This window comes from Leptonotus elevatus, chromosome 17, assembly GCF_054856555.1.
Source record: "Leptonotus elevatus isolate MCC_2025b chromosome 17, RoL_Lele_1.0, whole genome shotgun sequence".
NCBI classification, from domain to species: Eukaryota; Metazoa; Chordata; class Actinopteri; order Syngnathiformes; family Syngnathidae; genus Leptonotus; species Leptonotus elevatus.
Genome location: NC_141255.1, coordinates 8,736,865 through 8,748,995, shown reverse-complemented (window position 1 = coordinate 8,748,995; position 12,131 = coordinate 8,736,865). Strand labels below are relative to the sequence as shown.

Below are 12,131 nucleotides of genomic sequence, written 5' to 3'. Positions count from 1 at the left end.
TGTAGGAATTATAGGCCAAAAGGATGGGGTGCTTACTTTTAGCAGGTTTGCAGCAGATCCCCCCCTTCCTCAAATCCGAGGGTTTTGCTGTATTTTGCTTTTTCGTTGTCTAAGGTTATCCAACTATGATATTTCCTAATATTTTTACTGGCTATGTCCCTGTTAACCACATTGAGCAATCTGTTGGCATAAATGACTTGAATAAACTTGAATGTGTAGTGTAAATGTTTGATTCATGCGCCAGGTGTGTCGAGGCACCTGAGGTGAAGCAGCTGAGCTACCGCGTTTTCATTTCGCTTAAAGCTAACGTTAAAACGTGTTCAATTTGCTCGTCTGCTGTGCGTAAACGTATTAATTTACACAACGACGACATTCCTCATTTATTTCCATCGCAAAGCCGTGGTGACAACGTTTAATGGTCGTTCAAACGATCTTAAATGAAATGTTTGCTCTCCTGTTGCCACTTCCGCAAAATTGAGGACACATGACACCAGCGTAACCTCCGATTGGTTGTAAAAAGGAACCGCACCTACAAAAACCAAACATCCGATCAGAATTCTAGAGTGGGAAAAAAAGTATTTATTCTTTTTTTGTTGGTAATTTAAACAATACTATACTACTAAAATGTTACTACTACTACTACTAATATGTAAATGAATAAATATATAAATAAATAAGTTTGTTGCTGTCCATTGGAACAGCATGATTGGCATCATACTTTTTTTTTTAAATAAAGCTACAAAATCTGCCTCACGATGGTTGTTGTTCTTACTTAGTATGCTGTTTCTTTAATGACTTTGAATAATGTTTTAAATACATGATTTCATACCACAAATCAAAGACAATAAGAACAAGAAATAATAAACTATATATTTATTTTACAACATTTAAGCATAAAATAACAGTAGACATGTGAAGAAAATTGAGTCACTTGTCAGTGGTGAGGCGCTTGTACATGCCGGCACTGCACAGAAGCTCCTTCCCGTGTAGGTACGAAAGGTCTCGGATCACACCTGGGAACGAGTATGCGTCCAGAGGAGGACGCAGCGGGAACATCGGCATCAACCCTGAGGTGACGTATGGCGTCATCAAGCCGGCCATGTTGGTGGTGTTGGCCGATGAGTAGGCCAGGCATAAGGGATTGATGCCCAGTCGAGGGTTCAGCCCGTAAACGCCGTCCCCTATGGCAGCTGGCGGCGGAATGTAGAGTGGCCCGAAAGCCGACTTGGTTCCCACCGAATCCTGCATTGGCCCAAAAAAAGGCCTGAGTGGGTGAGGCGAAGTCGGACCATCGGCGGGTTTGACGTCGTCGCTTTTCCGCGATCTGGCGCTTGATTCCGGGGCGTCATGTTGGAAGTCCTTGGGTTTGTCTGACTCGCTGCCCGATTCTGGGTCAGAGGACGACCGACGTGGACTCCCGTAGCTCAGGCCATCAACTGAAACAGGAAGGAGCATCTTAAAGTCATATTATAACATCCCGCTGGCACTACAACACATCTGTACGTAAACCAAATATTTATGGCCAATGTTTCTTAATCTTTCTCTACCAGTAATGACCATAATATAAAGTAATAATAAAAAATGAGACAGTTTTACTTAGGCAGCTTGAAAATTAACACTGTGCTAAATCCAGGAAGAAGAAGAAAAATACATAAGTTCCTGTACTCAACAAGTTTAAGCCAATGTGTGCACCGTTTGAACATTTCTTCATGTACCACGCCAATTTTCTGAGATGTAGCTTTCTTAAATCCTTAAAATAAATCCTTTTAAAGCACGTTTACTTCTTCTTCTTTTTTTAACCCGATTCACTGTAAGTCGTGCTCCTGTTTTGTGTTAAAACATGAACTAACCGTCTTTCCGAGCGTCAGTTGGAAAAACATCCAAATCTGCCGGGTGGCCAATGGCGGCACGCATGTCGGCGGTAAAGGGTGGCGCCCCGCCGGGGTACAGCATCCGGATGTCGCGCGCCTCGCTCTCCTCCTGCGCCTGCTGCCTCCTGAGCGCCACCTGTGCGGCCATGACCCGCTGCCTCTCGGCGATGAGGGTGCACTTGGCGCACACGCAGTCCCGCCAGCGGCAAAAGCGTTTGTGGCCCTTCAGCGCCGACACCACGCCGTGGTTGCGGCAACGGGCGCACTTGGGGGTACGTGGGTAGCCCCGCTCCAGGGAGGCCCGCAGGAAGAGGGGCGGCGGAGGGCGTAGCAGGTCGTTGCCGCTCAGGCCGAGAGGTCTGGTGCTGCCGTCCATCTTGCGAGGAAGGGACGAGTGGCGCAGGCAGGCTGGAGCGCGGCCCTTTAAGGTGCCTCTGCAGGTGGTGCCGAGCGTAACCTAACACCCGGACCAGTAAGCCTCGCCCCTCGGGCCCTCCGTCCCATCCTCTTCACTGTTACGAAAATAAAAACACCTCAAGTTTTTGTTGCAGAACTGAAAAATCACATTTTTTTTTTCAATAAATCAATATATTTGTTGTTGTTGGGTTAGGATAGTGGATCTTTTATACATGCATGCATTGAGAAATGTAAAAAAATGAAATATTAAGAGTGCTTTTTGGGGGGGTTGTGGCCCTCTCCAGCATTTAAGTTGCCCATCTACTATTAACAACTGTATTTTTTGTTGTTGTTTTTTTAAGTTTGCTTTATATTTATGTTTATATTTGTGATAATGCTTACACACTGTCCAGTTCATGACACTTGAATGTTGGGTTATTATTATGGAAGTGTATTGCATTCACTTGGGGAAACAATCTGCCAATTTTTTGGGGAGGGGGCTTTTTTTCTGTTTTTCAAAATATTGTTTTTTTCTGTCATAAAAAATATATATTCAAAAAAACTGAAGGAAAAATTCCTCAGAAAAACAAAACAAAAATCAGAAAAAAAAAGGGGGGGGGTATTTGAAAAAAAAAACTGGGAAAAAAATTACTCCACAAAAACAAAAGCTGGTGCTGTTTTTCAGAGCACCCCCCCCCCCCCACCCCGAACTCAAACTGACTTGTTGCAGACTCGCTAATATCGAACACTTTCTCGCATACATCCTACGTTCCTATCTTCTATCTAATTTTGCCTGTAATACACTCCCTTCAACACTTACTGGCTCAGTTGATGTAAGTATACGAACATGTCAAACGATTAGCATGATTTTAGTCAGATAACCGTTACGTTTTTAAAGAAGCGTATTGCAAGCAGGAAGTGTCCACTATTAGCGAGTCTGAACAAGTCACTGGAGTTTAGAGGTAAACAAAAAAAAGTTCTGTTTTTCTGAGTAATTTTTTTGAATATTTTTTTTTATGACAGAAAAATATGCATATAAAACAAAGCTCCCCCCAAAAAATAATCAGAAAACAACAATGGTGATAAAGCAACCACTCGTTAGCTACCTGGTTATTCTGCCCAACCAATGAGCTTGGGGAGAAGAAGAAGGGGGAAAACACACACATCTGTTAAGAACGACACAGTGATCGGCGGAGGGCTAATCACACCTTGTCACATGTTTCATTGAGTGCGCCGCATTCAAACGGGTTTCACACTTCCTCCGGTTACAAGTGACAGATTGTCTTGTGAGCACTGCATTGTGGTTACCTGTTGCTAGGTAGAGTTCACGGACGGGGGCCCAATCAATTCGGCCAATTAGAAAAGTCAGCCACGCCCACTAGACATCCCTGCTCTGTATTAAATGTAAAATTGGGGAAATAAACAATAATTGACCAATAAAGTTCTGCATTAACTATAAAGTTATTTTATTTTATTTTTTTGCACAAGCGGGTGATAGCGACGACCGCTCACCTGTTCCTCGCTTGGACGCCCGTTCCATCCGTTCCAGAGCAGCGGATCTTATCAGAAACAGGCCAGCAGCACCTGCACCACAAACAGTACCTCAGCATGCACTGCTTTTTCCCAAGCATAATAATCCGCTGGCACAAAAGACGCTTTGAGATGAAGCCATGCGATTGGCAGGCTGGGGAGATCATACGAGACGCATCTCGAGCGGGCATCACTAACATCATCAGGCAACCAAATGTGGGGGCCTCGCCTTTATCGTGCCATCCGCCATCAAATGCATTTGGAGCGTTGAGCATTTTATCTTATATCTAATTTTGCCTGTATACACTCCCTAACTTTTCAATTTTTTAAAACTTTTTTTTATGCCCCCCTCTGCCATTTTTCTGTAGGCACTCCCAAATATATACATTTAAAATTGTCACTGTTCATTCATACGATTATGTTCATACTGTTTATATGATCTTCTTTTTTATGGCCTCTGCATGTCTGTATGCACTCCTTAGATGTCATTTTTAAAAGAGTCATTTTTATGACTGACAAATTAGTCTTACCCCAATTATCAGATTTTTTTTATTTGAATGGCCTTTACTATCCTGTATGCACTCCTACATTTTTTCTTTTGTTTGTCATACCATTTAATTTGTATTTAAGTGGATGTCCTGTGTGGCTGTGTACACTTTTTTTTTAATTATTTTTTTATTTAAAAATTACACTTTCATACAATTCATTGCAGGCAGCTGATTTTTTTTTTTTAGTGGCCTTCATGTTCCTGCATGCACTCCCTCCATTTTATTTCTACAGTTGTCATTTCATTTCATATGACAATTTTACTTTATCAGTTACATTTGGATGGCCTCCGTGTGGCTGAATGTCCTCCCTACAAAGCTAAAGACTTCATTCACATTTCCTCCGTACTATAAGAGGATTTTCGCTTCATCCCCAAATTTGAGTGATGCCTCCCTGCCCAAAAAACATTCTTTGATCCCCTCTAGCAGGCAGGGGGTACGAGGGTCCCACAAAAAGGGTGGGCGGGTGGATGCTAACCCTCACTGGGAGAATTGGTTTTACTCCAGCTGTGACCATCTAATCCCCAGTAACACGCCATCAACTCAACGCCCACACTTTTTTGTGCAATTAAGGCCGGCCACATTGCCGGAAGAGTTTTTTGGCGTTTTAGACACTTTTTTAGTTGATATAGAGTTTGGCACGCAAAGATTAGCCAAACGGGTTTTAGGCCTAACGTGTTTTACAGCTGCAGAATAAATAAACAAGTAGTTGTCTAGGCCTCATTTTTTTCCTAGCGTATCAGATTTAAACATCTCCAGTTGACAAATGCACTTTTGTTCTTCCTGTTGCAACTTGATCGTGACCAATCTCGTGTTAATAGCGTGTGAAATCTTTCAATCGCAACGACTTTGACACGATAGTCTCAATTTGCTTGTTGTTTGTTTTTTCATTCAGTGTAATGACAAGGAGTGTAAAATGGAGAAAGAAAGGCTTATACTATTATTGTGTAAAACATGTGCCCCCCAAAAAGTAAAAGACACGTAACCTAGTTGAAGCACACAAGCATTTTTAAAACGACTTTCTATTACGTGAAACTTCAAATGCTTCAAATACAAAATAAAACTTGACGGTGAAAAGGCCGACCCGAATGTGAGCGTCCCAATCGGATAAAGGCCTGTGAACTTGACGTTTTCAGTTCAGCCCACAATGACAACATCAAACCTGATAAAGACGTTCCATTTATCTTGTCCAAGGAAAGGAAGTCCTGCTTTGTTGCCACCTGGATCCCACTTCACCACTTGTATTCTTCTATTGCGCTCCTTTTATCTGGCAGCCAGCATTTGCACTTCATATACTCGACATTGCAAATACACTGCAGTGGTGGCGGCCGTGTTATCTGTTATCTGTTCTTGTGTCTTCACAGCTTGGGAAGAAGAAAATAATAGGGAAACATTTCATTAAAATTGACATCTTATTAAAATGTAAATATATATATAATAGTTACATGTGTTTTTTCATAATTGTGAGGAGCTTTTGTGTAAAACAGTCAATATTTCAACAGATATCAAATTTGTACAAAACAGTAGGCTACTAAAAATAGCATATAAAGTTGAGAACTGTCTAAGAATGAAAATTGCCCCCCCCCCCAAAAAAAGCACAAAACACAATGATAATTTCATTTCTGTTTATTGTATTTTCATTCAAATTTTGTATTAAAAAAAATACTAAATAAATGTTAAAATACAAATAATGATAATATTTATATTTTAAAAAACGTCAAAGTGCCGGCACAAAGTTTAATTTATTAAAAGGCAAAAACAACTCCATAAGTCCATTAGAATCAAAACATTCAGTGCCAACGTCGATTTATGTAGTTTTATACGTTCTTCATTGGGGCGGGGTTGCTATGGATCTGACGTGGGTTCTAATGCACTGGCCCTTTTAATTACAAGTGGTTTGAGGAAGTTGGGAAAAACAGTTACATTTCTTAAAACTTACCTATGTTCGACTGCTGATTACTAGAGAACAGAAAAAAATACAACTATTTTTATCTGGTGAAATAAGATAATTTATTCTTCCAATTGGTAAAGTTGATTTAAAAAACAATCCACAAACAAGATATTCTCTAGGTTTCTGCTCTGTTACAGAAAAATCTTCTGCGCATTCAGCGGTGCCTGAGCAGAACATTTGGGGGCTTCACATCGGAGTTTGCCGACAAACGTATTTAGCATTAGCACTTCAGTGCGTCAAACCGCCGTGTATTTGTTGCCCGAGGACATCTTTGGCATCCCCATTGTTCGCTGGCACTGAGGCGTCGTGGAGTTAAGTGAGGGGCCCCGGCGGATACCCGCCAGACCTCGGACCACCAGCCAAGGCGGGAGGGGAAGACAAGGGAATGGCGAATAGGGGATCTGAAGATGGGAAATGATTACAGTGGGGAGCTGCTATTGTCCCTGTGATCCACGTGTATGTAAAATGTGATGACAATTCAGGATGAAGTATCACAAATTCATTCAACTATATTTCTGAGTGTAAGCCACGATTTAATTTTGTAACATGCTACATGTAGCTCAAAACAAATAAACTCAAATCTTAAATTTGGCAACTTTTCACTTTCAATTAAATTCAAGCACACAAATGTTTGCATTACTTGTTCATCATTATTTTATTTACTTTAACTTTTGCATGACCCTTTTCTTCCAACATGCCCTTTCTTGAAAGTACTTGATTTCTCAATGTTATTTTTGAGAAATTTCACCATTCCAAATGGTTTTTATCTCGTGTTGCGTACTTTCTCATACCTGAAGAGAAGATCGTTTGCATGGTTACATTACAGGCAGCCCGTGTTTTGAAAGCGTTTCAAGTCGAGGGATAAGTGCAGTTGGGTAGATAACGCCAGACAGTGTCTTAATTGTGTTCTTAACAGATCTCGGTCGCGTCCTGGAACAGGCGCGCCTCCTTATCTGTGGCAAGGTGTTGCTAATCTGACTGTCAATCTCACAAAATCTGACTGCGCCAAGGACCGAGTACGTAAATGGAGAGGGGGGGATTCACTCCTGTCAAATAACTCAACGCGTGGATAGAATTAAAAAAAATTGGTTTTCGTTTTTTAGGATGCTATTTACACATCACGGCTGGCGTGAAGATCCTCTAAACATTCCCCAAAATATAAACAAAGTCAATACAGTTCAAGTTTTGTATGAAAGCCTACTAAATTTTGAATTCAACTTTTGGTGTTTTTCCTATAATTTCACATGGTATGGAAGCAATATTTTCATAATAGTCACAACATTCCACAAAATATATAAGATTCCAACCAAATGCAAGTGAAAGCCCAACACAGTTTGATTGTTTTGCGTACATTTTCACCTCAAGCTACATGTAGCGTTAAAATAGTTTGTAGGCTAATGGAGCGTCAAAGCACTCGTTACTGGGAGGGAGTGCCGAGCTGTACGGGAAGGGGGACAAAAAGCAACACAGCGGAGGGGCGTTTTGTTTCAATGGGCCACCGCGGGGTGACATCACAGGTCCTCTAAGCTGCCCTTTGTATGCCCCGCCCCCCTTTTGCTCCTCTCATTAGGCTCTGACCCCAAAATTAGCAGCTCCAATGAATACCACATCGGGCCAGTAAGCTGTGGAGGAAAATACCCGTAAAGCTTCTGGCTACAGGAATGCAAATCTACGCTCTCAAAATTGTATTTTATTTTTATTTTTTTCCAAAATGAGCTGGTATTGTGATACTGTTACATAAAACAAATCAAATTATATTTAGGCCTGGTATTACGATACTGTACAGCAAACTCAAAGCTAACTGGATTAATCACAATATCAATGTTTGCCGCCGATATAGTAATACTGCCTAGTAAAAGAGAATATAATTCATTGTGATATTGATATTTGATTCTGGTATGTTGATACTGTCCCATAAAAAATGATATAAGTCAACACAACAGTACACTGTAAAACTTACTAGGATTCAATATTTGAACCTGCACTAAAAGATGTATGTAAAGCATGTATGATTTATCGTAATATCAATATTTGATGCAGATATCATGATACTGCACATTTCATTTTTTCATGCTTGTATTGCAATTCTGTGCCCTGAAACATAACAATATGATTCACAGGGACAACTTAACTCCCAAGTCGAGCTGGTACTGTACAGTTTCAGGAGTTATTCCACCATTTCTCAACCCGAATCATCAAGTGGCATTCAATGACATGGTGATACGCAAACACGCACTTCTGCTTGTGAACTCAGGTGCACCCCCGCCTCTCGCCATCTAAAAGGTCATGAGAAACATTGCGCTAATCCTGCTCGTCTTCTGAGAGCATGGGGAGGGGGGCTTTTGTTTGTCCCGAACAAAAGGGGTGTGAGAGTGAGCAAAGAGTCGGCGCACCAGCAGCATCACCTGCAATTAACAGCTTATAGGTCGGCCCCTGGGTGACCGCGCAAAGGAGAGGAAACGTCAAGATTAGCTGGGAAGGAACTGGAAAGACTTTTGTCACACAGTCTTGTTTGTAGCGGAAGCGGGAGGACAGTCACCTTATACCCTCGGTGCTGTAATTGTGGAGGGCGACGGAGGACGTTTTAATCACGCGGCTCGCACAATCGTCAACGAGGCCTTTTGTTTGACGGCCCATATGTTGGATTAGCCTCCATTAACGCGGACATCTGCCTAGGACCAGGAGATGTGCTCCGATTCCAACTGCGATTATTGGTTGGAAAATGTGCTTCTGCCTCACGATATGAAAAAAAATATCGAATTAGCATACCAATAACAATATTTGTGTCCTGTAGATGGCAGCGACGCATCATCCAAATACTGAAGCGGAAGAGAAGCATGGCAGATCATGTGTGCATGCATCCAGTATGAGGGCCCATGGGTGGCGGATCATTTGTCAACCCACACAGGAGGCATGCTGGTAGACCCCCACTCCCACCCTACCTAACCCCCCCGGGTGGCAGGACGGGAGGATGTAGGCCCAAGCCGAGCGTGACGTACCACAAGTGTAAGAAAATGAAGACAACTGACAACCATTTTAAGGGCAAGCAAAGTGTTCAAAAGTGATTTTCAGAGCAATGAATAAAATATGAAGAAGTTGACGTAAAACACAAAAGTTGGCAAATCATGTATCAGTAGTTTGCAGACCTAAATAATTGACACTAGTGTGCAATTGCAAAGCTTGTTTCTGCCGCCCTCAAGTGGTCAACACAAATACTACATCTTAAGATTGTCAGAATTGCTTTTACAAAGTCACCTGTTACTAAGCGGAATGCATGTAACAGTCACGCCCCCTAGGGACAAAAAGCAGACAGGACAAGTCAAATCTAATCATAGCCATTCATTTTGCAAGCGCTCTGTATTCAATATAAAAACTACAGTTACTGTCATCTAACCATCAGTCCTAACCTCAAACCCAAACTCCAAACCTCAACCCAAAATCTAACACCTTCCCCAACCTATGATAAACCCTAACCTCAAGATAGGTTACCTTAATGGTAACCCTTGACCTTTACCCTGAAATTCAACCTTACACACCTAGCCCCGACTCAAATCAGTCGCAATTAGTGTGGGTACTTTTCCTCTGGGTTACTACAAGCTGGACTCGTGCCAGTCCGACTCGCCAGCGTGGGATCTGAACTCATTTCCATGCTGGGCACAAACGCAGTTTGAAAAGGCCTGAGAGGAACAAAAAGGGAAAGCGAAGTGGGGGGGCTCAGTTGACTGAGTGCCCCCACACAACAGCCCATCCTTGTCCTCCATTTCTGCTTTGCGGAGAACAGTACCGCAGTGTTCCGGGAACGTGATTTATCGGCGTACCCTCGCGCTCGGGGCCCAGTAAAGATAAAGGAGCGCATCACGCGAGGGCAGGGAGGGGGCCGCGGACATGGGGGAAGCACTGGCGGGTGTATATAAACGGAGGTCGGCGTACATACCCGATCTCACGGTCTCACTTGCGCTACATCGCCCCGCTCGCCCGTTGCCCGGACCGCAGAAATGGCGTTTGACGGAAATTGGAAGGTGGAACGCAGCGAGAACTACGACGCCTTCATGGAACAAATGGGTGAGAGCACTGAAAAACTATTGGAACTTTTGGGGTGCAATAATAGTTACTCGAAGCTCCTTTTGATTAAAGCCTTTCAGCTTTACCGGTTTGGGCTTAAGGGACAAGAGATGACTCTACCAGATCCGTATTTCGAATACTCCATTTGTGCGGCAAATGCCGGCGGGTGGTCATTTCCACACGCATCTGGCAGAGTGACAATTTGGTGGCAGAAAGGAGCTGTTTGATTGGCTACGATTAAAGTCGGTCATTACCACTCCCACAGCGGCGCAGCGTGACAGTGAATCCACCAAAATGACGTGTGTATCCTGTAGGCATCAACGTGATGAAACGCAAACTAGCGGAGCACGACAACCTCAAGATCAGCATCCAGCAGAGCGGAAACGATTTCCACATCAAGGAGTCCAGCACCTTCCGCACCAAAGACATCCACTTCACTCTCGGGACGCCCTTCGACTACAGCCTTGCCGACGGCACCGAAGTCTCGGTAAATGACCCGATGGACAGGTAGTTGCAGGGCTGGACTGGCCATCTGGCATATAGGGCAGACGCCCGGTGGGCAGGCCTCTTTTGCAGATGCAGTGCTTTTTAATGATTATTTTCCTTCATTTTGCTCCTAGAGACTGGCCCACAATTTAGAGAAACCAGTCCGTTAATCCAGTTCGAATATAGATAGCAAAAACATCAGTGGCAGAACTACATGTTAGGCGGGATTCGGGCTGGGCCGGGCCGGTGGGCCTAAGTCAAAATGCCAGGGCCGATTTTTTTGTGCCAGTCTAGCCCTGGGTAGTTTAGTTGTCTACTACTAGTATGCCAAACTTGTCCTACTAGTAAGAATAAAGAGCGTACTAGTACATGGACATGAAGAATATGGACAAAATGTGTACTTGCCTGACTGAAACTGTGTTTCCCGTGAGGTCATCAGGGAACGTGGGAGATGGAGGGCGACATGCTGAAAGGCAAATTCACACGCAAGGACAACAATAAGGTTCTGACCACCACCAGAGTCCTTCTGGAAGGAGAGCTAGTGCAGGTCAGTGGCACTCACGGAAAGCACAAAGTAACCAACTATTTCCTTGCTGTATTAACTGTAGGTAGTTTTTTCAAGTATCTAAAGTTTTCTGTCTTCTCCACCCCTGCAGAGTTACAACTATGAGGGTGTGGATGCCAAGAGGATCTTCAAGAAGCAGTAATTGTCCTTTTTTTTGTTTTTAACCTTTTTCTATTATTTTTACACATAGCAAGTCACATAATTGGACATGGCAATATTGTTAACATTTTATATCTAAAAAATCCATCAAAATGGTTACATTTGTGCAAAAAAATAAATAAAGTATATTTAAATCTTTAAAAAAATATATTGGTACTTTGTCATTGGAACATGTAGACACCTGTAGTTGCAGCAAATGTCCACAAGAGGTCAGCAAAGCTCGAATATTTTAATTCTTAAGAATATTTTTCTTTTTTTATGGATTTTAACAGTGACCCAATAGTTCTGTCATGTATATCTATCAATGTTATTTTAAACTGTTTTAGATCTACTTTATAGATTTTACTGCCCATTAATGCATTTTATATCTTTCTTCGTCCTGTCCCACATTATCATCATTATTAAGTATACTAGTACTATGTTGTTTGAGTTATTTTTGAAATAGTGAAGAATCTATCATGGAGTAGAATTATTGAAATGAGTACAGTACTGACCTGCAGTAGCATGAAGATCTGTGGACGCAAGCTGTCGTTGAAACCACCGGATAGCAGTGTGTACCTCCTGAT

At 42.5% G+C, this 12,131-nt stretch overlaps 2 protein-coding genes across 4 annotated transcripts; one reads left to right on the top strand and one right to left on the bottom strand.

Moving 5' to 3' along the window:
• Window positions 1–858: 858 nt before the first annotated feature.
• On the bottom strand, window positions 859–5,670 carry LOC147159683 (doublesex- and mab-3-related transcription factor A1-like). Of its 3 annotated transcripts, XM_086059435.1 has the most exons (6): window positions 5,505–5,670; window positions 3,780–3,851; window positions 3,576–3,660; window positions 3,374–3,398; window positions 1,851–2,383; window positions 859–1,436 (listed from the first exon to the last, which is right to left on the bottom strand). In XM_086059435.1, exons 5-6 carry the CDS (start codon window positions 2,245–2,247, stop codon window positions 928–930), a joined length of 906 nt encoding a protein of 301 aa, XP_085915561.1. In that variant the 5' UTR covers window positions 2,248–2,383; window positions 3,374–3,398; window positions 3,576–3,660; window positions 3,780–3,851; window positions 5,505–5,670; the 3' UTR covers window positions 859–927. The 3 variants fall into 3 exon arrangements, with proteins under 3 accessions (XP_085915561.1, XP_085915563.1, XP_085915562.1); XM_086059437.1 differs by lacking the exon at window positions 3,374–3,398; XM_086059436.1 differs by lacking the exon at window positions 3,374–3,398 and having other exon boundaries at window positions 1,851–2,378.
• A 4,517-nt stretch (window positions 5,671–10,187) lies between these two features.
• Window positions 10,188–11,716, top strand: LOC147159682 (fatty acid-binding protein, intestinal-like). Its single transcript, XM_086059349.1, has 4 exons — window positions 10,188–10,355; window positions 10,670–10,842; window positions 11,281–11,388; window positions 11,498–11,716. Exons 1-4 carry the CDS (start codon window positions 10,289–10,291, stop codon window positions 11,546–11,548), a joined length of 399 nt encoding a protein of 132 aa, XP_085915475.1. The 5' UTR covers window positions 10,188–10,288; the 3' UTR covers window positions 11,549–11,716.
• The last annotated feature ends 415 nt before the right edge of the window (window positions 11,717–12,131 follow it).